General features: G+C 44.6%; 1 protein-coding gene across 7 annotated transcripts in view; it reads right to left on the bottom strand.

Moving 5' to 3' along the window:
* Nucleotides 1–27,447, bottom strand: part of LOC115465822 (utrophin-like) — a 1,296,369-nt gene that overhangs the window by 498,824 nt on the left and 770,098 nt on the right. For all 7 annotated transcript variants that reach the window (XM_030196568.1, XM_030196575.1, XM_030196573.1 and 4 more), the window contains one exon: nucleotides 1,211–1,367. In XM_030196568.1, the coding sequence (XP_030052428.1) occupies nucleotides 1,211–1,367 (157 nt within the window). The remainder of the gene's footprint in view (nucleotides 1–1,210; nucleotides 1,368–27,447) is intronic.

The following is a 27,447-nucleotide window of genomic DNA, read 5'->3' as shown; positions in this document are numbered from 1 at the left end:
AGAGGGGGGGCAGGGGGGCAAGATTCCCCAGACCCGGCCTCCAAGGAGGTCCCAGCGCCAGCGATCAAAAGAGACTGCTCTGTCGGTCACAGGTCCTTCTTCCTGCTACATCCTGTCTATGGAGAAAAAAAGGAAGTTAACTCACAGGAGGCAGGACATGGCAGGAACAAAGACCTATAGCCAGCAGAGCACTCTCTCTTGTTCCTGCTGCGGGAGGGGGATGGTAGGGAGAGCGGCGGCGGCGGGACCTTGAAGATTGCTTACCCCAGACCCAGCTTTGTTTCTCGGCAGCCCTGCTGATAGTGAGCTGGGGTTCTCTTGTAAATGACGGTATTTTTGGTGTTCTTTAGTGGACTCATCCACTGGATGAGTGAGGTTACTGATTAATTTGAAAGATCCCAAGACATGCTGGATATTATTTTGGAAAACATTTTGGTGGATATTGACTGAAGCTAACACTAGCAACTGTTCCAAAATGGTGTTATTTGATTTCAGCTGTTGCCTATATTTTGGACAAAAATATGTGGGATAAGACATAGCTTTTTTTTTTTTTTACATCTTTATTAAAACTTTAGCTTGAAGCTTAGGGCCTCAATTAAAGATGATCTATTACTTGTATGTTGTGCTAAGCTCTTGACGTGGTATCTCCTTTAGTATGAGACTAGAATGAACAACATTAATAAAAGCAGGAATAACATCACAAAGTCTGTGTTAACCAAAGTACAAGCAAAAAGGTTTCCTCTGAACTGACTACGTTTTTGCTGACTGCAAACTACGGTTGTTCTTCATAAAACTATCCCACAGTTCAGCACAAATGTATTCTACTGAATAAAAATTATGATCCACGTCTGGTGTAGAATCAGTTTTCTATAGTTGAATTTTTAATACAGAAATATAAAGTAGGAAAGGAGCTTAACACAGCAAAAGACATCTAACTTGCCATTTAATTTCCCAGTCTACTGTCCATACCTAAGACTGATTTAACTGGCTTCAGCAGCATTTGATTATGCCTGGGTTAAATTGAACTCCTGAATATTGTCTAGCCCTTGAAGACTGGGGGTGGGTGGGGTGGGGTGGGGGTCCCCCTAGGTCAGTTTATGAATCCACTGGACTGCTCTTTATAGAGAGGGTTTATTCCTGTAGAACTTCCAGAATATCCATCATGAAGGAAAAGAGGGATAAAGGCTTTAATAAAAAGCAGTTGACTTACCCGGCAGTGGTCATGCTGTTTCTGCAATGATGGGACATCTCCCCCAATGGGCATCTCTTTGTTTAATTCTGTATCTTTAGTGTTCAGCCATTTGATCAGCTCCTCCAGTGATGTCAGTAACTTGTTCCACTTCTCTGCACTGGCTTCCAGGTGAGACCTACAGTACAATGATAAGGAGGAGGAGCACATTAGAAACCTCCACTGTACTTCAAAAGCACAGCTGAAAACTCTTTCACAAAAAAATCATACACCTTTTTTTCGAATGGAAAAGCTTGTAATCTGGAACAATACATTTTTGAACCATAGCGCTAAGGACGCCAACGACCCTTAAAATACCTTGCACTTAACAAAACAGGCCTTACAACAAAATCCAAAGGTAGTGTTTAAACAGTGTACATCAGAACCACTGATTTACAAACAGAAAATAGAGCAGATATTCTGGGCAAAGTAGTAATAAAGATGCAACAAAGGAGAGTATCATTTATTCAGATTTGATACACCGCCTTTCAGCAAACAAACAAAGCGGTTTACAAAATCAAAATCAAATAGAATGGAAAGGAACTCCATCATGTACAGGATAGGAGGAAAACAGAGAAGGAAAAGAAAAAAGGTTCTCTGCTATCCACAGCAAGCTGTGCTATCCCAGAGAACTCTAGGGAAAGGCTACAGAAAAAAAGATAATTTATAAAGTAGAGCAGAATTTGGCATAGGACTGCTCTGCTTGGAAGTCAAGGGGAAGGGAAATCCAGAGGACTACGGCTTGAAAGAAAAAAGCAGAGTGCCCACTAGAGACAAGATAGAAACAGTGCAGTGGAGGGGGGCCAGGCAGTGAGCAGTGACAGAATGGAGGGCACGTGAAGGGGTATACAGAATAAGAAGAGAGGAAAGATAGGAGGAGGACCCTCCTTGTGTGTCAGGGTGAGGATTTTATGATGTACTAGTAAAAAAGGCCCGTTTCTGTGAGCAATGAAACGGGCGCTAGCAAGGTTTTCCTGCGGCAGTTTCGTGAGGTGTTTGGAGGGCAGCGTCGGGAGGGTGCAGGTGGGTAGTTTTTTGTGGAGGGCGGCAGCTTCGGGGTGCCAGCAGATCAGGTGTTCGGACGGCACTCCTACCCCTGCGCAGCGGTGTTTGTCGCTGTGCGTCGGGGGGGTGGTGGTGGTGGTGGAGGTCCTGCGTAGGTCGCTGTTTTTGGCTGTGCATCGGGGGGGGGAGCGTCGGAGGGCGGTGGAACTGCCAATTGGCTGAGTGTCTTTGCCCCGCCCTCACGTCATCACGTTGTGACACAAGGGCGGGGCAGACACTCATGGGATCTTGCAACTACAAATTTACATTTAGAATGTTGGGGTTGTGAATTATGTGTGGATGGGGCGTGGCTGAGGGCGGGTCTATGAGTGAGAGAGAGAGTGGTAATGACAGCCTAGAAGACTACAGGCTTCAGTGTTTACCTGCCACACAGTGAGGTTCAGAACGTTGGAGGTGAGAATTATTTATATAGATATGGAAAGAGATTGCGAGCCAGTGATGCACCAATCAACAAAATGTTCTACTACTAGGAGAGATCAGCAACATAACACCCAGGGGCGCGGCTGTTTTTTTATTTCTTGTCTTCGTTGTGAGTGGTGCTGTTTTGTTTAGTATGTTTTCGCTGGCTTCGTCCCAGTTTCCCATGAAGTGTTATGTCCTTGGGTATTATGTTGCTGTGTTCCTTCGTCGTTGTTGTCCAGAGGGTGTGCGTGTTTACTTTTCCTCTGGTTGTGAATGTGTGTGGCATTCTTGGTTCTCTTTTCTTTCCGTTTTCTTTCCATTGTAGCGTGAAAGTTAGTTTGCTGTGGTCTGATCATATTACCTCTTCCCATTTGTGGTTTTCTAGTATGTGATTGTTGTTTGCTACAATCTGTGAGCTAGTAAATCTAGTTGGTGTCCCTTTGTGTGCAATGAGATGCCTTGTGCTGTTTTGAAGTTCCATTGGTTTATGAAGTTCATTAGGGTTCTTGTGTTGGTGTTATCCCTGTTTCTAGTATAATTTTATTGGTTTTCTACCACTTACAGGTTAGTTTTTATCCATTCTTTTTTTGTAATTAAAAAGAAATACTCTTTTCCATTTGTCACATTGTTTTACTACTGTAGGCTCACTTATTTTTTTGTCCAAATATTCATACTAAGTTAATCTTTACATACGGGTACATGATCATGTAATGTTTTCTATATATGTTTTATCTCATAGATTTTACTGTTTCTTCTATATCTTATGTCACTGTATTTATTTTATGTGATTGTATTTATTGTTTTTATTTGTTGTGTTTTAGACTCCTGAATCAGGCACTTTTCCAAAACACGGTGCCATGTCGAGTCCTATTTTATAGTACTGATTAAACACTTTTACTTCATCATTACTTCTCCTGGGATTTTTGGAACAGTCCTGTTGATCACACTACTCCCAAAAACAACAGACAAACAAAACCATATGAAGAAAAGGTATAAGAAAATAGACAAATAACATAAAGAAAGCTAAAGCAGAACACTATAGCAGATATGCAAACCTTGAATCAGACCAATACGAAAAAACTATTCATACTCATGAACTACTGAAAACCCAAGACTTATTGACAATGCCCCACCTCATCAAAACTCTATAGAAAACTATATAAACTATAGTCCTACTTCCTTCTAAACAACCCCTCAGAAAATTCTAAAGACCGAGATTGGATAGCAGAGCTGGAGGTTGGGAGACGGGGATAGTGCGGGGCAGACTTATACGGTCTGTGCCAGAGCCAGTGGTGGGAGGCGGGACTGGAGGTTGGGAGGCAGGGATAGTGCTGGGCAGACTTATACGGTCTGTGCCAGAGCCGGTGGTGGGAGGCAGGGATAGTGCTGGGCAGACTTATACGGTCTGTGCCAGAGCCGGTGGTTGGGAGGCGGGGCTGGTGGTTGGGAGGCGAGGATAGAGCTGGGCAGACTTATACGGTCTGTGCCAGAGCCAGTGGTTGGGAGGCGGGGATAATGCTGGGCAGACTTATACGGTCTGTGCCCTGAAGAGCATAGGTACAAATCAAAGTAGGGTATACACAAAAAGTAGCACACATGAGTTGTCTTGTTGGGCAGACTGGATGGACCGTGCAGGTCTTTTTCTGCCGTCATCTACTACGTTACTATGTTACTATGAATGTAGTTGCAAAAACCTCAGAAAGGCGGTATATCAAGTCCCATTTCCCTTTTATTTTTCAATTTCATCATTTTTAAATACCCTTCCATTTTTAGGCTACTTTCTGAAAGGAAAAGGGCTTATGAAACTGTCACATGACTGCACGGGTGTCCTTAATATGTTTGATATCCTGTTCACAACAAATTTTCAGGATACATCAGGAATTTTTTAAGGGTGGAGGGGCACGTGTCCTACAAAGAAGGCTCCATTAGTTCTGTATGGAACTTCTTGTTAAGTTAATAAGCACTAAAGGAAAGAAATGGTTCCTTCTGCAGAAGCAAACTACATTCTTAAAGACTGCCCAATGGAAGTGTACAACAGGCACAGGAATAAAAGACCAACCTTGAACATCTTAAAATGCAAATGACTGTTTATTTTAGTTATTTATTAGGATTTATTTACCGCCTTTTTGAAAGAATTCACTCAAGGAGGTGTCTTTTAGTCTTCTCTGCAATAAAATTATTTAAAACAAGACAAAGTCAGTTGGCTAGAGATGACATGAAATGAACAAAAAGCCTCATATACTAAGTTGTGCCAAAATTTTTAGTTACTACAAAGAATTGCCAAAATAAATGAACAGTAATGGCAAAACTTCTGGATTAAACACTTAAGGTGGGGATTCTATATATTGTGCCTTAAAAAAATCAGCGTAGAAATCAGTGCCAGATAAGCATATTCTAAAGCGGCGCCTAGATTTAGGCGTGGTATATAGAATACGCTTAGTTGATATCTAAGTGCCTAAAACTACACGTCTCTATTTACACTAATTAAAACATGGCAGGAAAAGGCCTTTTTAAAAATAGGGCAGTAAATGGCAGTATGCGCTAATATTAAAATTAACGTGTGGCTATTTACTGCCTGAGCCCTTACCGCCACCTATTTAGAAGGTGGCAAGGGCTAACGTGCTACTCGTGAAGTAATCAGGCAGCACACAGCAATGTGGCCACACTGCTGATTACCGCCGGGAACAATCCCCGCAGTAGAAAATAGAAAATTATTTTCTACCGTGGGAAATTGCACAAGCCAACTTCAGAACTATCGCCGGGTGCCTGTGTGACCCCAGCAGTAGGGTCAATTTGCCACACGCTACCCGTAAAGTAGCTCTACCATGGCTTAGTAAAACGGCCCCTAAGGCATTTTTCCATGCAGTTAACAGAGGAAAAAGTGAAGTGGAACTGTTAAATAGGAAACAGTTGTTTAATCTGTCAACACAAAAACAGGAGAACACTCCATGAAGCTACAGACCAGCACATAGAAAACACGAAAAAGTTCCTAAGATTTGTTTTCATTTTTAAGCCAAGGAATCTATTGCCGAAGGATTTGGTCAAGGTAACTAACATAGAGGTATTCAAAAGAGGTTTGGACTAGTTCCTGGAGGAAAGTCCATGACAATTATTAGCCAGGTGGACTTTGGGAGAGCTGATGTTCATCCCCAGAAATGAACTACAGGAAACAAATTTACTTTTTGGGATCTGATGTGCACTTACAACCTAAACTGGCTATTTTAAGACAGGATACTGAGCTCCATGGACTTTGGTTTGTTTCAACATGGCTATTCTTATGTTCGTAGGTTACTATCATGTATTACTGTATGGCAGATTATACACAATGCAGTTAATACACCTCCAGAGGTGGAGTTAATTGCTCTGTGTTATTAGCCAGACAAATGTGTAGCAAGAACCTCAGGATTAATTGTAAGTTCACATCCGCAGGCATTCCTCAACCCCTTCCACATTAGTGCTCTTAAGGTGTTGCGTTAATTGTTAGTGTGGGCCCGTGCTGTTAGCGCACAGTCATTTCTGGGATAAATAGTTCATGCAGATTAGTAAACAGATCACAAAATGCATAAAAATGGTAGGTTTGGAGCCTAAGGGTCCTTCCTCACACAAAGTATCTGAAAAAAAATAGCACATACAGGAAATACGATTTAAGTTTGAGAATGAAATGAGGATGGGGACTTGTGGTTATGGTAATAATTTTAAATGTATTTAAAGGGAAGGAGATGGGGACAAAATTTGCTTCCATGTCATTCTCTGCTCTGACGTATATGCACTCATTATGCTTTCTGTAGGTAAACCTCATTTTCTTTGGTTTTAAAAATTAACTGTTTCTGATAGAATACTGATAGAACTGAAAAATGAACCTGCGGAGCTATTGTTAGTAATATGTAATCTATCCTTAAAATTGAATGTGGTACCGGAAGATTGGAGGGTGGCCAATGTAACGCCAATTTTTAAAAAAGGTTCCAGAGGAGATCCAGGAAATTATAGACTGGAGAGTCTGACGTCGGTGCCGGGCAAAATGGTAGAGACTATTATAAAGAACAAAATTACAGAGCATATTCAAAAGCATGGATTAATGAGACAAAGTCAACATGGATTTAGTGAAGGGAATTCTTGCCTCACCAATCTCCTACATTTCTTTGAAGGGGTGAACAAACATGTGGATAAAGGGGAGCCGGTTGATATTGTGTATCTGGATTTTCAGAAGGCGTTTGACAAAGTACCTCATGAAAGACTGCAGAGGAAATTGGAAAGTCATGGGATAGGAGGTAGTGTTTCTATTGTGGATTAAAAACTGGTTAAAAGATAAAAAACAGAGCAGAGTTAAATGGTCAGTATTCTCAATAGAGAAGGGTAGTTAGTGGGGTTCCCCAGGGGTCTGTGCTGGGACCGCTGCTTTTTAACATATTTATAAATGATCTAGAGATGGGAGTAACTAGTGAAGTAATTAAATTTGCTGATGACACAAAGTTATTCAAAGTCATTAAATAGCGAGAGGATTGTGAAAAATTACAAGAGGACCTTACGAGACTGGGCGTCTAAATGGCAGATGACATTTAATGTTAGCAAGTTCACAGTGATGCATGTGGGAAAGAGGAACCCGAATTATAGCTACGTCATGCAAGGTTCCACATTAGGAGTCACAGACGAAGAAAGGGATATAGGTGTCGTCGTCGATGATACGTTGAAACCTTCTGCTCAGTATGCTGCTGCAGCTAAGAAAGCACATAGAATGCTAGGTATTATTAGGAAAGGAATGGAAAACAAAAATGAGGACACTATAATGCCTTTGTATCGCTCCATGGTGCGACCGTACCTCGAATATTGTGTTCAATTCTGGTTACCACATCTCAAAATAGATATAATGGAATTAGAAATGGTGCGGAGAAGGGTGATGAAAATGAAAAAGGGGATGGGACGACTTCCTTATGAGGAAAGGCTAAAGCGGCTAGGGCTCTTCAGCTTGGAGAAAAAGCGGCTGAGGGGAGATATGATAGAGATCTATAAAATAATGAGTGGAGTTGAACGGGTAGATGTGAAGTGTCTGTTTACGCTTTCCAAAAATACTAGGACTAGGGGGCATGCCATGAAGCATTTAAAATGAATCGGAGAAAATATTTCTTCACTCAACATGTAATTAAACTCTGGAATTCGTTGTCAGAGAATGTGGTAAAGGCGGTTAGCTTAACGGAGTTTTGAAAAGGTTTGGACGGCTTCCTAAAGGAAAAGTTCATAGACCATTATTAAATGGACTTGGGGAAAATCCACTATTCGTTGCCATAGAATGTGGTAAAGGCAGTTAGATTAGCAGAGTTTAAAAAGGTTTGGACGGCTTCCTAAAGGAGAAGTCCATAGACCATTATTAAATGGACTTGGGAAAAATCCACTATTTATGGGATAAGCAGTATAAAATGTTTTGTACTTTTTGGGGATCTTGCCAGGTATTTGTGACCTGGATTGGCAACTGTTGGAAACAGGATGCTGGGCTTGATGGACCTTTAGTCTGTCCCAGTATGGCAATACTTATGTACTTATGTAAATGAGTATGCATATATGTGTGGGGGGGGAGGGGCTGATTCTTTGGGAGTTTCATAAAACATATTCTCTGACTCCTGGTTTCAGGTTATATGAGGGCTGTTGCTGTAAACGTGCCACACCAATGGCAGTGCAAGTGGTGCAAGCCACACAGGATTGAAATATGGAGAGGCACAAAAATAACTTCCACTGCACTGTGTCACCGATAGGAGGGGGGCAAGTTGAAAAGTTGCATGGACACAGCTATAGCTTGGTACAGTCCACGTTTTCATTTCTGGATGCTAGTGTTGTTCATGCTACATGAGTTTAGGCGGAAGCCAAGCAGTAAGAGAGTGTTCACGGATCTTTGTATGGATCAACTAACAAAACAGTATTTTGATTATACATGTAATGCTTTATTTGCTTATATTGGCTATAGCCTACAAAAAGCCCTACACAATATATAAAGCCACAAAACATGCAGGAGTGGGGTCAGAGCTTGCAGGGGCGGGGTGAGCATGGGGGTCAAAGCTTGTGGGGATGGGGACAAATTTTGTCTGTGTGCCATTCTCTAAGGGAATCATTGTAAGGCATGTATATTATACACTACGACTAAACACTACTACATTGAATGAATATGAAAGTAAAATGTGCCTTAAGTGAAAGTATTTTCAGTACCTTGTCATAACAAGGATAACACTGAAAGGTAATTCAGTGAACTGTGACATCATTATACAAACATGTGTATAATATGGTTTTCAATTTAGAGGGAAAAAATCATTTTCCCTCCAGGCACAATGATCACTGATTATTTAAATACACAATTTACACTGCATACATACTGATTTTTAAACATCTGGCCAGGGATACATATCCTTTGCTTTCAGGCAGCCACTGCAAACCAGCAGCTGCTTTCCAATAGCGCTTTACTTGAAATCTAAAACCCTTTGTGACTGCAATCTTACATGTCACTGTGTTTTGCACAACTTGCTGCTTTCTACCTTTTCCTTAGAATAATTAATAATCAATGCAAGGCTATATTTCCTACTGTTTCTCTTACAGTCTCTCAGTAATGGACTTGGCTCCAGGTTCAGTTCTGGTTTCCAACACTTAGGCAAAGCCACCATATGAAGATCAGAATTTGTTATGACAGATTCTCATGTCTTGGGTTTGCAGAGAGAGAGGTTTTCTCAGCCAGATCTGAAATACCTGGTCTTTTATCAGTCTGCATGCATAGTAGTAGGAATGTTGGACTGTGCATCCACTCTGTACAACACTTACTGGCGTTAAGGGCTCAGGTTGTAAATAAGCACGTGCTGGTTTCAATTTTGCCGCAGGCCCTTTTCCCGGGCCACTGAAAAAAAGCCCTTTTTCCCCCCCAGACGTGTTAAAAACCAGCTTAGCATGCGCCAAAAACACACGCCTACACTACTGCAGGCCACGTTCTGCCTTGGCTTAGTAAAAGGACCCCTTAGTACAATTCTATAAACCTTGCCTAAAGTTAGGCACTGTTTAGTGCCTGTCCTTGCAACTAAACTAAACTTAGTGATCATTTACACCAACTAAAACCTGGTGTAACTGCCCACACCTAATTTTGGCATAGATTGAGCATATTCTATAACAGTGCCCATAATTCATAGGAATGGCCATGACCCTCCCATGGCCACACCCCGTTTATGATCCATGCATTAGAATCTACGTGCACAACTTTACAGAATACGCTTAGATAGCTGCATGCGTAAATTCTAATTAGTTCCAATTAGTGCCGATAACTGCTTGTTAGTGGCCAATTATTGGTGCTAATTAGCTTAAGCAATTAAGTTGTACACACAAATCGGCTACACGTGCTGATTCATGCGCACAACTTTAGTCGACGTTTATAGAATATGGGTGATAGTGTGCATTGTCCAGTTAGGTAGTCTGGGTAGAGCATGGGCAAGACTTACACAAATCTAACTTAGGGTCCCTTTTATTAAGCATCGGTAGGACTAAGGCATGGGTAGCGAATGCCAAATCAGCACTACCGCAGGCAACCTGCAATAGTTTTGAAGTTGGCACGTGCCATTTCCCGTGGTAGAAAATAATTTACTACTTTCTACCGCGAAGGCATTCCCGGCAGTAATCGGCGGCGTAGCCACATTAGCGCGATCTGCCTGATTACCGCACTAGTAGAGTGTAAGCCCTTACCACTAAGTCAATGGGTGGCGGTAAGGGTTCAGGCCGTAAATAGCTAGGCGCTACTTTTAATTTTAGCGTATGGCCATTTAATGCCCTATTTAAAAATGCCTTTTTTTTCCCAGTAGCAGTGAGAAATGCCCCAGCGAGTGCCAAAAATAGGCACCAAAACTACCGCAGGCCACTTTTTACTGCGGCTTAGTAAAAGGACCCCTTATAGAATACCATGTTAGGCAAATATATCGAGCCTTTAGGCTCAAGCACTTACACCAGCTCTATGGCTGACATAAGTGCTCATGAGTGTGTATACACATTGCTTATATTAAGATACTATAAAGGAAAGTAAGGGCCTAAAAATGGGTATGCAGTTACAAAATCACCCCTATATAATGATACACTCGACTGTCATGCTATCTTACTTTTAATCTTTTTATCTCCACAGGCAGAAAAAAAGTAAATGATTTTGGTAATTCATAAAAAAAAAATCATTAATGCTAAATGGAATATAGCCTGTGGAAATTTATTGTAACTCCTGACAAGAATGCATTATAAGAGTCCAGCTGAATGAACATATTGATTAACTTTAACAAATTCACCACAACAGGAGGATATAAATCTTATGTTTGAACCAGAAAATCAGATTCAAGTCTTTTCTTCACAGCAGACTGGCAGCACCTTCAGTTTGCTCAATTTTCACAGAAGAAAGAGAATACCAGCAGCGTGTGGCTCTCTGTTCTGATATCTATGATTTCCTATCATGACCGTTTCAGTGATTGTTTCTCCAGGTTCATTTGTGAAAGGAACATTTCTCATATATGAAGGGAAATCTTGAAGTATTAACTTCCCAGCAATGCAGATCACTTGTATGCAAGTAATTTCCAAACTCAATTCAGCCTGAAGATGACCTACTAATAAGAACATCAGAACATAAGCACTTCCATATTGGGACAGACTGAAGGTCCATCAAGCCCAGCATCCTGTTTCCAACAGTTGCCAATCCAAGTTACAACTACCTGGCAAGATCACAATACAGTTCAATACATTTATGCCACTTATCCTAGAAATAAGCAATGGATTTTCCCCAAGTCCATCTTAATAAGGGCTTATGGACTTTTCTTTTAGGAAGTCATCCAAACCTTTTTTAAACCCCACTAAGCTAACTGCTTTTACTACACTGTCTTGCAATGAATTCCAGAGCATAATTACACATCACGTGAAGAAACATTTTCTCAGATTCATTTTAAATTTACTACTTTGTAGCTTCATTGCGTGCCCCCTACTACTAATATTTTTGGAAAGAGTAAACAAGCGATTCACATCTACCCGTTCCACTCCACTCATTATTTTATAGACCTCTATCATATCTCCCCTCAGCCTTCTTTTCTCCAAGCAGAAGAGCCCTAACCACTTTAGCCTTTCCTCATAGGGAAGTCGTCCCATCCTATCCCCTTTATCATTTTCATCCCCCAGTGGTTAGTGCAGTGGATTTTGATCCTGGGGAACTGAGTTTGATTCCCACTGCAGCTCCTTGTGACTGTGGGCAAGTCACTTAACCCTCCATTGCCCTGGTACAAAATAAGTACCTGAATATATGTAAACCGCTTTCAATGTAGTTGCAAAAACATCAGAAAGGCAGTATATCAAGTCCCATTTCCCTTTCTCTGTACCTTTTATAATTACACTGTATCTTTTTTGAGATGTGGTGGCCAAAACTGAACATAATATTCGAGGTGCGGTTGCACCATGGTGCAATACAAAGGCATTGTAACGTTCTCATTTTGTTTTCCATTCATTTCTTAATAATATCTAACATTCTATTTCCTTTCTTAGCCGTCGCCACTGCACACTGAGCAGAGGGTTTCAAGGTATCATCAACGATGATGCGTAGATCCCCTTCCTGGTCAGTGACTCCTAATTTGGAATACCATCCGTTCCAGGAGTAAGTTTTCACAATCCTCTCCCGATTTAACAACTTTGAATAACTTTGTGTCATCAGCAAATTTAATTAACTTACTAATTACTCCAATCTCTAGATCATTTATAAATATGTTAAAAAGCAGTGGTCCCACCACAGACCCCTGTGGAACCCCACTATCTACCCTTCTCCATTGAGAATACTGACCATTTAACTCTGCTCTCTGTTTTCTATCTTTTAACCACTTTTTAATCCACAATAGGACACTACCTCCTATCCCATGACTCTCCAATTTCCTCTGGAGTCTTTCATTAGGTATGTGCGTGTTGTGCTCTAGTCAAGCATGCGGTTTCGCTTTGTTGCATCCAAAGGTTTTTCATTCATTTAAAATCCAGTATAGGTGGTTCTTTGGGGTTATACCAGAGATATGGAATGATCTGCCCCACAATTTGAAAGAAGAGAGTAATTATTTGTATTTTCATGAACTGTTAAAGATTCTGTTTAATGGTTTTAGCCAGTCAAGATGAAGTGGAAGCACTGATTTTACAATTTTGTTTATCCTTGTCTTTCATTTTTGAAATTTTCTGTTACTTTTGATGATTTAGGTATTATGTATTTTGTTTCTAAATAATCCCGCCTCCCACCACCAGCTCTGGCACAGACCGTATAAGTCTGCCCAGCACTATCCCCGCCGCCCTACCACCAGCCCCGGCACAGACCGTATAAGTCTGCCTAGCACTAGTCCTGCCTCCCAACCACCAGCCCCAGCACAGACCGTATAAGTCTGCCCAGCACTAGCCCCGCCTCCCAACCACCAGCTCTGCCACCCATTCTAGGCTCAGGTCCTGAGGATCCCTTCCTTCTGCACAGGATTCCTTTATGTTTATCCCACGCATGTTTGAATTCCGTTACCATTTTCATCTCCACCACCTCCCGCGGGAGGGCATTCCAAGCATCCACCACCCTCTCCGTGAAAAAATACTTCCTGACATTCTTCTTGAGTCTGCCCCCCTTCAATCTCATTTCATGCCCTCTCGTTCTACCGCCTTCCCATCTCCGGAAAAGGTTTGTTTGCGGATTAATATCTTTCAAATATTTGAACGTCTGTATCATATCACCCCTGTTTCTTCTTTCCTCCAGGGTATACATGTTCAGGTCCGCAAGTCTCTCCTCATACGTCTTGTAACGCAAATCCCATACCATCCTCGTAGCTTTTCTTTGCACCGCTTCAATTCTTTTAACATCCTTAGCAAGATACGGCCTCCAAAACTGAGCACAATACTCCAAGTGGGGCCTCACCAACGACTTGTACAGGGGCATCAACACCTCTTTTCTTCTGCTGGTCACACCTCTCTCTATACAGCCTAGTAACCTTCTAGCTACGGCCACCGCCTTGTCACACTGTTTCATCACCTTCAGATCCTCAGATACTATCACCCCAAGATCTCTCTCCCCATCCGTACCTAGCAGACTCTCACCGCCTAACACATACGCCTCTCTTGGATTTCTACTCCCTAAGTGCATCACTTTGCATTTCTTCGCATTGAATTTTAATTGCCAAACCTTAGACCATTCTTCTAGCTTTTTCAGATCCTTTTTCATGTTTTCCACTCCCTCCGGGGTGTCCACTGTGTTACAAATCTTAGTATCATCCGCAAATAGGCAAACTTTACCTTCTAACCCTTCGGCAATGTCACTCACAAATACAGTGGGGGAAATAAGTATTTGATCCCTTGCTGATTTTGTAAGTTTGCCCACTGACAAAGACATGAGCAGCCCATAATTGAAGGGTAGGTTATTGGTAACCGTGAGAGATAGCACATCACAAATTAAATCCGGAAAATCACATTGTGGAAAGTATATGAATTTATTTGCATTCTGCAGAGGGAAATAAGTATTTGATCCCCCACCAACCAGTAAGAGATCTGGCCCCTACAGACCAGGTAGATGCTCCAAATCAACTCGTTACCTGCATGACAGACAGCTGTCGGCAATGGTCACCTGTATGAAAGACACCTGTCCACAGACTCAGTGAATCAGTCAGACTCTAACCTCTACAAAATGGCCAAGAGCAAGGAGCTGTCTAAGGATGTCAGGGACAAGATCATACACCTGCACAAGGCTGGAATGGGCTACAAAACCATCAGTAAGATGCTGGGCGAGAAGGAGACAACTGTTGGTGCCATAGTAAGAAAATGGAAGAAGTACAAAATGACTGTCAATCGACAAAGATCTGGGGCTCCACGCAAAATCTCACCTCGTGGGGTATCCTTGATCATGAGGAAGGTTAGAAATCAGCCTACAACTACAAGGGGGGAACTTGTCAATGATCTCAAGGCAGCTGGGACCACTGTCACCACGAAAACCATTGGTAACACATTACGACATAACGGATTGCAATCCTGCAGTGCCCGCAAGGTCCCCTGCTCCGGAAGGCACATGTGACGGCCCGTCTGAAGTTTGCCAGTGAACACCTGGATGATGCCGAGAGTGATTGGGAGAAGGTGCTGTGGTCAGATGAGACAAAAATTGAGCTCTTTGGCATGAACTCAACTCGCCGTGTTTGGAGGAAGAGAAATGCTGCCTATGACCCAAAGAACACCGTCCCCACTGTCAAGCATGGAGGTGGAAATGTTATGTTTTGGGGGTGTTTCTCTGCTAAGGGCACAGGACTACTTCACCGCATCAATGGGAGAATGGATGGGGCCATGTACCGTACAATTCTGAGTGACAACCTCCTTCCCTCCGCCAGGGCCTTAAAAATGGGTCGTGGCTGGGTCTTCCAGCACGACAATGACCCAAAACATACAGCCAAGGCAACAAAGGAGTGGCTCAGGAAGAAGCACATTAGGGTCATGGAGTGGCCTAGCCAGTCACCAGACCTTAATCCCATTGAAAACTTATGGAGGGAGCTGAAGCTGCGAGTTGCCAAGCGACAGCCCAGAACTCTTAATGATTTAGAGATGATCTGCAAAGAGGAGTGGACCAAAATTCCTCCTGACATGTGTGCAAACCTCATCATCAACTACAGAAGACGTCTGACCGCTGTGCTTGCCAACAAGGGTTTTGCCACCAAGTATTAGGTCTTGTTTGCCAGAGGGATTAAATACTTATTTCCCTCTGCAGAATGCAAATAAATTCATATACTTTCCACAATGTGATTTTCCGGATTTAATTTGTGATGTGCTATCTCTCACTGTTACCAATAACCTACCCTTCAATTATGGGCTGCTCATGTCTTTGTCAGTGGGCAAACTTACAAAATCAGCAAGGGATCAAATACTTATTTCCCCCACTGTATATTGAACAGAATCGGCCCCACACCGATCCCTGAGATAGAAAACAAAGATGAAGGAAGTGCTTAATGTAAATTAGCTCCTTCAGCAAGATGGTGGACTGAGAGGAGTGACCGCGAGGTGCTCCAAAGCGACCGGACCAGCATGAACCCAAATCAGAGACCAGAGTCATGACAGAGACCCCACAGTGGAGCAGGGTATGAATGCAGCCGTAGTGATCACATGACCGGGGACCGGACAAAGCCAAAGGCACTAGAATGGCGTGATGCCAAGAGAGAACAGTGGCTAGAGTGTTCAAACCCATAGTCCCCAATCCATCGGAGCTGTGTGGCACAGAATACCAGGCGTAGCTGAGGCGTTGAGATGGCAAAACACCAGGGGCATGGACATGAACATAGCCATAGCAATTGCAGAATTAACGTTGGGGACCACACGAAACCAAAGGTGTTAGAATGGTGTGGGCCAGGACAGCACAGTGGCCAGAGTGACACAACCCAATTCACCGAAGCCACATGGCACAGGAAACTGAGCACAGCTGAGGCACTGTGACAGCGAAACACCAGGCAGGCTGGATGAAACAAGCTGAATCCCTGGAATCCCATGCAGCCAGCGCAGGGGACGGACAGAGCCATGGCGCTGAGATGGAGAGGCACTAGGTGAGCTTTGCAGAGGGAGACCACATAAACCAATGAGCCGCACCTGCAAAGGAACCCCAGGGAGCTCAAGCAGCAAGCTGGAATCCCATGCAGCCAGGGACCGGACAGAGCTGTGGCACTGGGATGGCATGTGCCAGGTGAGCACTGCTATCTCAGCCGGACCCACAGAGGAACCCCAGTGAGCTCGAGCATAAAGCTGCACCAGACAAAAAACCAGGACAAGTCCTAATGACCCGCACTACACTGGGACTAAACAACAGAGAGCAGGAGGAGAAATAACTAACAAAAGGTTGGGAAATCAAGCAAGAATGGAATGGGACTCCAACACACACACATCAAATAAGAATGGAGCAGGACTTCTAAACACACACATAGGCATACCCACACGATAAATAAATAAATAACCACAGGGTATCTACACAGGGCCCCATATAGACTGCACCAACATGCTGATAGGAGAATAACCAGCGGGCCACTACTAAGGGTCCTCACAAGGGTCCGTATCTAAAACAACAGTAGGAGAATAACTAGAGGGTACCAAAATAGGATCTACATTAAGACTTCTGACAGGCAGCACCCCGAGCCTAAACGCACCTCAGAATGGCAAACCTAAGAATATGGGCTTCCTACTACATAATTAAATGGATAACCGAGATACTAACAGCATCACCTAATAAATGGAACAAAATCCCAATACACATCACTGACAAACAAAGACACCACCAACAACTGGAAGAACCAAAATACAACCCATATAACAAAATAGAGACAAAATTAAAAACCAACAACAAAAAGACAAGCCAGAACAACAGACAACAGGATCACACTCTTAAAACAGACTGATAATCTGTAGTTGTCTGTGCAAACACACCAAAATTAGCTATGATACATACACCAAGATATCCATAGGATATATAAACGCACGATAGTTAGTAAACAAGACAACCCTACTGAGAGACTGAATTGAAACCGAAAAACTAGGCTTACTACTCATAACAGAAACATGGCTACACCTAGATGGCGATCCAGTACTGCTGGACCTATGCCCACCAAGATACAAAACAATAAACATCAACAGAAACAAAAAGAAAGGAAGGGGAGATGCAATAATATTCAAATCCACTTTCACCGTTGAGCCTATCGCTAAACATTTATCCTTGGCGATAGAAATCTTGGCATGCAAAATCACTGACACAACACTCGCTAGTCAACTATGTACCACACTGTTCTACCGACCCCCAGATAGCTAGTCAAATGCCCAAGACGATTTCATGGACTTTGTATCAAATACCTGCACAAACCAACAAAATATTCTACTAATTGGCGATATCAATCTGCACCTAGACAAACAAAACTCTAATGAAGTTCATCAACCAATACAGCACAAGGCACCTCATCCCCACACAAAAGGCCACCCATTGGACATACTAGCCCACAGGTTACCAGCAAATTACACCCATTTTGCAAAGGACTGGGATGAAACATGTGAAAACACATTGTTCAAAATAGCACCACTTAAAACAAATACAAGAAATAAAAAACAACCAAGACCCTGGTTCAACAATGAGCTATTGCAGATGAAAAAACTATGCAGGAGACTAGAAAGAACATGGGCCAAAACCAAAACAGAAATAAACAAAGACATATGGAAAGATGAATATTCATTAAGTAGAAAGGGTAATTATAATTAAGATAACGAAGAAAGGAAGAAAAAGTATTTAAGAGGAAACAGAACTGAGGATAGAAAGCCTCAGTGTGTCCACTAGCAGGTGGACATATTGACAGCTCCCAGGGAATATTTGCTACATATTATACTGTATTAGGAGTTTATTTGTTACTATTTCAATAATTACTGATTGGCTTCTTTGACAATTTGAATAAACATTTATTATGTCTAATACTTATTTAGTAGCCAGAGTTTTCCTTGCCTGGAATTCTGCCTAGGGGAGTAAAGATTTACTCAAAGCCCCCCCCCCCCCTCCAGGAGACCTCCAGAAGGCAACTACTGTCTCTGAGGCACAGACAGGAATGCAATAATCCCAGACCCTGGGTCTGCCTTGACTGAGTAGAAGACCAATCTGTTGAACCAGATTCAACCTCCTGCATTCCATGAGAATGATTCTGTCCCTTGCTGTGTCATAGAATGCCCTTAAACGATGGCTTCTCTGAATAGACCGAGGCCACATGCATGCATGTGGAATGCTGCCAGGTTTTCCTGGAGCCACAACACTTCAGCGCAGTATGAGTGTCTCTGTCTATTACGGCACCACTAAAAGACACTTTGATCAACTAAATATAAGACCTTATTCCAACAACAAATGCTACAGGTTTATAGTCCTCGATGAGTTGATTTTGAGATTATATTAAAGGTCTTATACACTGAGTTTTGGATATCCTCTTTTCTTTGCCTCACTTCATTGTTGTTGTCTACACATCCGTGAGGTTTGGATATTCAGCTTCATCTTTTTACTCGGCAGACTCAAGCCAACTGCAGGGGACCAGGTAACTGGACATGGAGAAAATCACACAGAATCAGAGGCTGAAAAGTGTGTCCATATACCTGCTAGAGAAAAAAATACTGAGGAGCTGGACTAGATGCCAAGAGAGAGATGTCTCAACTCAGTTTTCAGTTCTATACCTCCACCTGCTGGTTGATGGACACAGGTATATCACAGGTTCTGGAATAGTGGGAAACTACGTAATGGAAGGGTTGATTTTGTTACAGAAACGAACTTTATGCTTCCATTTTACACATGCAGCTCACTTGCCCCAACTAGAACACTGTTGTTTGGAGGGATGCCCTTTCCCTGACTGGCTGGTAGAATTTTTAAAGGATTACTAAAGCCTTGCTTACATTCTTAATTTTAAATTTAGAATACCGTAGCTCCTCAGACATTCTTGCCCTCTAAACCGTTTTTTCCTTCTTACAGTTTCTTTACAGTACTGGCTCCCAGCAAGATAATTTTGCTAAAAAATGTCAGGTATTATATTACTATATTCCCAGAGGCAGAAGTGACTGGCTTCACATAATGCCTAACTAGATTACTTGCAGTTGTTCTGCCCAAGGCATTACCCATTCCCCGGTATATCTTAGTGCTAAATTATGCAAACTCAAGTCAACTGTGTACATGTTTCATATTCAACACGTCGAAAGATATACAACCTCATGCTGATAATAAAGACAATAAATATAAAAAATGAATTTTGAGGAAAATATATTGTCAGGGATATTTAATGCATTGACTCTCCACCGATAAGGTCGTAGAAGACGTGAAAGTGGGTCATCAAATAAAGTCCCACGAGGAAAATTAAAACTGTATAAATGAAGCAAAGAGGCCAGTCTGCCAAGCACTGCAAGTTTTATGGTATATTTTCCATATAAATGATACAATTTTATTTCCAACATATGAATCAAAAACAGCCTGGTAAACAATTGCTTATTTCTGAATTACTCAGCACACTATAAAGCCTTGCACTGAAGAGAAAGAAAGGCAAGACCTAACACTGGTTTCTATTATGCGAAATCTGGGAAATGACCAAAGAAAGATGTAAAGGAATACATCTCCAAGGAATAGAGACAAGAGCCCCCCCCCCCCCCCCCCTCTGATCACCACGAAAAACACACACCAAAATCAAACCAAGTATCTCATTTTCAGCTTGAGGAAAAATGCTGTGGGGCAAATACCTCCAGATGTTTGGCCATCTGTGCAGTCCAGGAGTTCTGCAGAACAGAGGCCATTATTGTTAGTTGTTTCATACCTTCTGTTCTTTTGTTAACAAAAGTGAAATGAAAAATGTCAAAAACTCCATTATTTAGCATTAGCAATACATTAATGCTTCTTCATACCAATACTATGCAAATATAGAATCATTTTTTTAAATTCAGGAAGCTGCATGTTTGTAATTTATTTTGTGTGTATCTGCACAGCTATGCAGTTACAACCTCTCCTCCCTCCCCACCCCAAAACCAACCAACCTACCCACCCATTGTGCACAAAGTGCTTTGGCCACCTAGAACAGGAAATGTTTAATTCAACAGAATCAGAAACATCTGAGGCAGATGCTGGTGACGGCTTCCCAGTGCTGACACTGAAAGTAAAGAACAGTGTTGGAATTCAGGAAAAAAAAATGGGGCCAGACCAGAAGATCCTGGGTAGTAGGGAAGAAACTAAGCAAGGATAAAGCCAGAAACCATGTATGAGAAAATGGGCACACAGAACGAACTTAGTACGCCTTGTAGCGCTATAGAAATGCTAAATAGTAGTAGTAGTAGTAGTAGTAGTAGTAGCTTTACTGTATATCACATTCTGCATTTCTGTGTACTCCTCATGTAACCTAGGCCCTGTGGGTGAAGCTGGTCTTGTGCCTTCTCAAGGCTTCTTAGAGCATGAAATGGGCCAGGTTCATAAGTTCAGCATGCAGGCCTGGGGCTGGAGTAGCCTCCGGTAGGCTGAAGAGGCATTCACCCATGCACCAGCAGCTGTAGTTGCAAATAATCCACTACAAGTCAACAGGTTATGAAATAAATGTTAACTTTACGGAACAAGTCAAGGTATATTAAATTCAGAGGAATGTCCACAATGGGGTTAACTTTGTACATTTTAGGAAGATGAATCTCACAGATGGTAATAGCTTGCTGCTTCAGCTTTTACTCTGGCTCAGTCAAACGGAAATCTCCTCAGTCACATACAACAGTCCTACCCCAGACTTTGGAAACCTTCGCACCTCTCTCAGGACCTTTCAATTCTTCTCTCTCATGCCAGGCATTTCAGAGGATCCTTTCTGGCCCCTCCAGCTATTTCTTTAAGATCTTGAGAACAGGGCTCCCCTGTCTCCTGCTCTCCCTCCCAGGCTGTGCTCCCCCCCCCCCCCCGATCTCACCACCAGCACACCCCCTTCTCTTTTTGTGGGAGCAGGTCACCAGTTGTCACCTCTTCTTTGTAGCAGAAGTTGGACACCAACACTTCTTTGTTGATTTTATTTCACAAGGTTTGGGACCTTCACTCATTTCCATGGGTATTAGCAGGAGGTTGAGTACTCAAAGACTCCTTCGCTCTTTAACTTGTCTCTTATCTCCTGCTCACCCAGTCCTCTTGGATCGGTCTAAATTCAACTCTTCCCAAGCTCTTCCCTCTGCCATGCTCCCCCATCAACTGTAGTTGTCTCTGCAGGTCCCATATCCTTTCTGGGCACTTATGACACACAGGAAATTCCCTATTGCAAAATCCAGTGGGAGAGGAATTTCTTGCATGTTACACTCATATTCAAACTATGAGAGAATAAGACATTTCTGAAAAACCAGGGAATGTGCACTATGGGCTGAAAAGAAAGTATTTATAGCATTCAAAACATGAGATAACATAGTTGTATATCGAGATCATATATAAGACCTTATCCCATTGTCAATGGAGGGGACGAGTAGCCTAATAGTTAGTGTAGTGGCCTGAAAACCAGGGGAACCAGGTTCAAGTTCAACTACAGTTCCTTGTGATCCTGGGCGAGTTACTTAACCCTCCACTGCCCCAGGTACAAAATAAGTACTTGTATATAATATGTAAACCACTTTGATTGAAACCACAGAAAGGCGGTATATCAAATCCCTTTTCTTTCCCAAATACTGGAGGAAGACACAGCATGCTTTCTATTAGCTGTGGCTGCACACTATTTCAAGGTGTTGAATAAACCTGTATCTCTTAATCTAGTTTGCATGGTAGTTCTGGATGAACAAAGAACCTTTAAGGTCAATAGTAAAAGCGATTTAACTGGCCAGAAATGGTTCCTGGCCAGTTAAATCGCTTGTTCAGGGCTAATCAGTTACTGTCACTGAAACGGAGAAATTAGTTCTTAACTGGTAATTTTCTTTCCATTACTCCTTCCCACTATTACAGAACCTGTGGCACAGTTGTCTCCATAAATCAGCAGGTGGAGATAGAGAGCTGAAAACTGAACTCAGATCTCTCTCTTGGCATCCAGTCCAGCTCCTCAGTATATACATAGACAACAAATAAGGAGAAACTCACAAAAGGCTCTCAAAACATTTTCTTCTTCCTTTGCACAACTTTAGATGGTGCCCCTATAGCTCTTGAGACTGTATTTAGGTATTTATAGGTCATCATCGATCAGCATCTTACTTTCACATGTCAGGTAGGGAAACTAGTTAAGAAATGTTTTGGGGCACCATGGATGTTTTGCAGCATACGCTGTTTTTTTTTTTTATGTCTCCTCCCAAGCAACATTACTTTATGCTCTTATATTATTTACACAGGCCTCCCTCAGTGTACACTGAAAAGTCTTCAAATTCTGCAAAACACGGCTATAAGAATATTTTGTCATGCTAAAAGAACAATCTCCCCTATAAAAAAAAAAAAGAAGGTAAAATTATGTATCATACCTGATAATTTTCTTTCCATTAATCATAGCTGATCAATCCATAGACTGGTGGGTTGTGTCCATCTACCAGCAGGTGGAGATAGAGAGCAAACTTTTGCCTCCCTATATGTGGTCATGTGCTGCCGGAAACTCCTCAGTATGTCGATATCAAAGCTCCATCCGCAGGACTCAGCACTTAGAGAATTACACCCACAAAGGGACACTCTGCCCAGCTCACCACTGCCGAAACGGGGGAGGGGAATTAACCCAGCTCATCCCCACACAAGTGGGGGAGGGGAATCCGTCCAGCTCATCCCCGCGGAGCGGGGGAGGGACACCACACCCGCCGATGCGGGGGGATCTGGCTTATCCTGCAACCGCAACCGCGGTTGGGGTACAAAGCTGCCCTACAGCCGCACGAAGCGGGAGGGAGTGCCGGCAGAATTTAAGTCTCAATCCAGCCCCGTAAAACGGAGGGGAGAGGAATGCAGCAGCTCACTGTAACACAAAATCGTCTCAACTCCTGAAGAATCCAATTAAAAAACTTGAACACAAAGTCCTCCTGAACAGGAACTGAAGACTAAACTTGAACCTGAAATGCAACCAGAATATAAACAGTACAGATATCTGGGAGGGGCTATGGATTGATCAGCTATGATTAATGGAAAGAAAATTATCAGGTATGATACATAATTTTACCTTCCATATCATCATGCTGATCAATCCATAGACTGGTGGGATGTACCGAAGCAGTACTCACCCAGGGCGGGACATAGAAATCCCTGACCTCAACACTGAAGCTCCAAACCGGGCCTCCGCCCGAGCAGCCACAGTCAAGCGGTAATGCTTGGAGAATGTATGGGCCGATGCCCAAGTTGCCGCCTTGCATATCTCTGCCAAGGAGACGGACCCGGCCTCTGCCATCGAGGCCGCCTGAGCTCTAGTGGAGTGAGCCTTCAGCTGGATAGGCGGCACCTTCCCCGCGGCCACATAAGCCGCTGCCATGGCTTCCTTGACCCATCTTGCCACTGTAGGCTTAGCAGCCTGCAGACCCTTACGAGGACCTGCAAACAGGACAAACAGATGATCCGATTTCCGGAAACCATTGGTCACTGCCAAGTATCTGATGATGACCCGTCTCACATCCAGATATTCGAGAGCAGAATACTCTTCTGGGTAGTCCTCCCTACGAAAGGAAGGGAGACAGAGCTGCTGACTCACATGGAAGCGAGAAACAATCTTGGGTAGGAAGGAAGGCACTGTGCGAATAGTCACTCCTGCCTCAGTGAACTGCAGAAAAGGCTCTCGACAAGAGAGTGCCTGGAGCTTTCAACGTCAGGTCTTTCAGAGATGCCCTCGACAAGGGTTCAAAAGGCGGCTTTTGCAAGGCTCTTAGCATCACGCAGGCACCACTGAGTGCAGAGGAGGGCGCAGGTGATTAACTCCCTTGAGGAAACGCACCACATCTGGCTGCGAAGCCAGGGAAGCACCCTTCAGGCGGCCCCTGAAGCAAGCCAGGGCCGCTACCTGGACTTTCAGGGAACTGAGCGACAGGCCTTTCTCCAGACCTTCTTGCAGGAACGCCAGCACTGAAGAAATTGGAGCAGTAAATGGAGAAAGTGAACCTGCTTCACACCACGCTGCAAAGGTACGCCAAACCCTGGCGTAAGCAGTAGAAGTAGAGCGCTACCTCGCTCTCAGCAGAGTGGCGATGACCTTGTCTGAGAAGCCCTTCTTCCTCAGACTCTGCCGCTCAATAGCCAGGCCATAAGACCAAAGGGGGAGGAATCCTCCATCACCACGGGACCCTGATGTAACAGGCCCTGCTCCACTGGCAGTCGCAGAGGTTCGTCCACTGAGAGCCTGATCAAGTCCGCATACCAGGGACGTCTGGGCCAATCCGGACCCACCAGGATTATCCGGCCCGGATGCTTTGCCACCCGGTCTAGCACCCTGCCCAACATGGGCCAGGGCGGGAACACATAGAGAATCTCTTGTGTCGGCCACTGTTGGAGAAGAGCATCTCTCCCAGGAATCGAGGGTCCCGTCCTCTGCTGAAAAAGCGCGGCAGTTGGCAATTGGCCGATGACACCAACAGATCTAGGCTCGGCTGGCCCCAGCGCTTCGTGATGTCCAAGAACGCCTGAGCAGATAGCTGCCACTCTCCGGGCTCCAAGGTATGGCGACTGAGAAAGTCCGCCTTGACATTCATGACTCCGGCAATGTGGGCCGCTGACAGCTGTTCCAGGTTCGCTTCCGCCCACTGGCATAGATTCATGGCCTCCTTGGCTAGAGGGGCGCTCTTGGTACCTCCCTGGCGGTTGACATAGGCCACAGCCGTGGCATTGTCTGACAGGACCCGTACAGGCTTCAACGCCAGTACTGGGATGAACTCCAAAAGCGCCAACCGAATGGCTCTGAGTTCCAGGAGGTTGATAGACCACTTTGCCTCTGCAGGAGACCAGAGCCCCTGCGCTGTCCTTCCCAAGCAGTGGGCTCCCCAGCCCGACAAAGAGGCATCCGTCGTGACAACAATCCACTCCGGGGTCACCAGAGGCATTCCTGCAGACAACTTGTCTGTCTGCGTCCACCAGCTCAGCGCCTTGCGCACTGCTGGGTCCAAGGGAAGGCGCACAGCATAATCCTCCGACACCGGAGTCCAGCGCTGCAGCAGAGAGTGTTGTAGTGGTCTCATATGAGCCCTGGCCCAGGGCACTACTTCCATCGTGGCCGTCATAGCCCAACAGCTGCACATAGTCCCAAGCCCGAAGAGGAGAGGCTACTAGGAACTGGTCCATCTGAGCCTGAAGCTTGACAATCCGATTGTCTGGCAGGAACACTCTGCCCACTTGGGTGTCGAATCGAACTCCCAGATACTCCAGGGACTGAGTTGGGCGCAGCTGGCTTTTCTCCCAGTTGATGATCCACCCCAGGGAGCTCAAAAGAGCAACCACCCGGTTCACAGCTTTGCCGCACTCTGCATAAGAGGGGGCTCGGATCAACCAGTCGTCCAGATAAGGATGGATTTGTACTCCTTCCTTCCTCAGGAAGGCCGCGATGACCACCATTACTTTGGAGAAGGTCCGCGGAGCAGTAGCCAACCCGAACGGGAGGGCTCTGAACTGGAAGTCTCGGCCCAGTACTGCAAAACGCAGAAAGCGTTGATGAGGAGGCCAGATGGGAATATGCAAGTCCGCTTCCTTGATGTCCAAGGATGCCAGGAACTCTCCTGCCTTCACTGCCGCTATAACAGAGCGGAGGGTCTCCATGCGAAAGTGCCTGATTGACCCCTTTGAGGTCGAGGATAGGCCGTACAGAACCTCCTTTCTTTGGTACCACAAAGTAAATGGAGTAACGTCCCTTGCCAAGCTGATTTTCTGGCACCGGAACGACCGCACCCAGGCGGATCAGATTGTCCAAGGTCTGCTGCACTGCCACAGCTTTGACCGGAGACTTGCAGGGAGAGAGTACAAACCCGTCTCTTAAGGGTCGGCAGAACTCTAGCTTGTAGCCGTCTCTGATGACTTCCAGCACCCAAGCGTCTGAAGTTATTGTGGTCCACTCGTCCAGAACCGAGGACAGCCGTCCTCCAATCTGCACTGGAGCGTGGACCAAGGCCCCGTCATTGGGTACAAGACCCTAGGGGAGGACCGGAGGGAGCACCTCCGGGACGGCGGTCTCTGCGAAAGGAATGCTGCTTGGGGGAGAAGTTCCTCTTGAAGGAAGAGGGGTGGAGGAGCCCGACCTGCCCGGGCGGTACCGACGGGCTTCCTGAAACCGTCCTCTGGAGGTACCGGGGCGAGCACTAGCCCGAGCCCTGACCTCTGGTAACTTCTTGCCCTTAGACGTGCCGAAATCGGTCACGATTTTGTCCAGCTCGACCCCAAAGAGCAGCTTGCCTTTAAAAGGCAATCTAGCCAGGCGGGATTTAGAGGCGTGGTCAGCCGACCTATGCTTCAGCCAAAGCCACCGCCGCGCAGAGATTGTCTGAGCCATGCCTTTAGCTGAGGCCCTCAAGACATCATACAGCAAGTCTGCCAAATAGGCTAAGCCCGATTCCAGGGCCGGCCAATCAGCCCTCAAGGAATGATCCGAGGGGGAAGCCCGCTGCACCATAGACAGGCACGCCCTGGCCACATAGGAGCCGCAAACTGAGGCCTGCAAACTTAAAGCAGCCGCCTCAAAGGACGACCTTAAGGCCGCCTCCAATCTTCTGTCTTGGGCGTCCTTTAGGGCCGTGCCACCTTCCACCGGCAACGCCGTTTTCTTAGTCACCGCAGTGATTAAAGAATCCACGGTAGGCCACAGATAGGCCTCACGTTCACTTTCAGGCAAAGGATAGAGGCGGGACATAGCCCTAGCCACTTTAAGGCTCGCTTCCGGGACATCCCATTGAGCCGAAATTAAGGTGTGCATGGCATCATGCACGTGGAAGGTTCTATGCGGGCGCTTCGTCCCCAGCATAATGGCAGAGCCAACAGGGGCTGAGGGAGAGACGTCCTCCGGAGAGGAAATCTTCAAAATGCCCATGGCCTGCAATAACAGGTTGGGCAAATCCTCTGAGCTAAAGAGCCGCGCTGCAGAGGGGTCATCCGCTCCATCCGAGCGGGGATCCGTCTCCTCCAAGGAATCCGCAAAGGACCGTTGGGAGAACTCAGATACGCTGCCCTCATCTACATCGGAGGAGACAAAGTCCTCCAAGGCCTGGGAATCAACCCGAGGCGTTTACCTCCGGGGCCTCAACCTGTTTACCAGACGAGGGAGCAGGGGCAGCGTTTTGCATAAGGGAGGCCTGATGCAGCAGCAAAACAAACTCGGGGGAGAAAC

Source organism: Microcaecilia unicolor, chromosome 3 (assembly GCF_901765095.1).
Source record: "Microcaecilia unicolor chromosome 3, aMicUni1.1, whole genome shotgun sequence".
Classification (NCBI taxonomy): Eukaryota; Metazoa; Chordata; class Amphibia; order Gymnophiona; family Siphonopidae; genus Microcaecilia; species Microcaecilia unicolor.
This window is presented reverse-complemented; position numbering and strand designations above follow the sequence as displayed.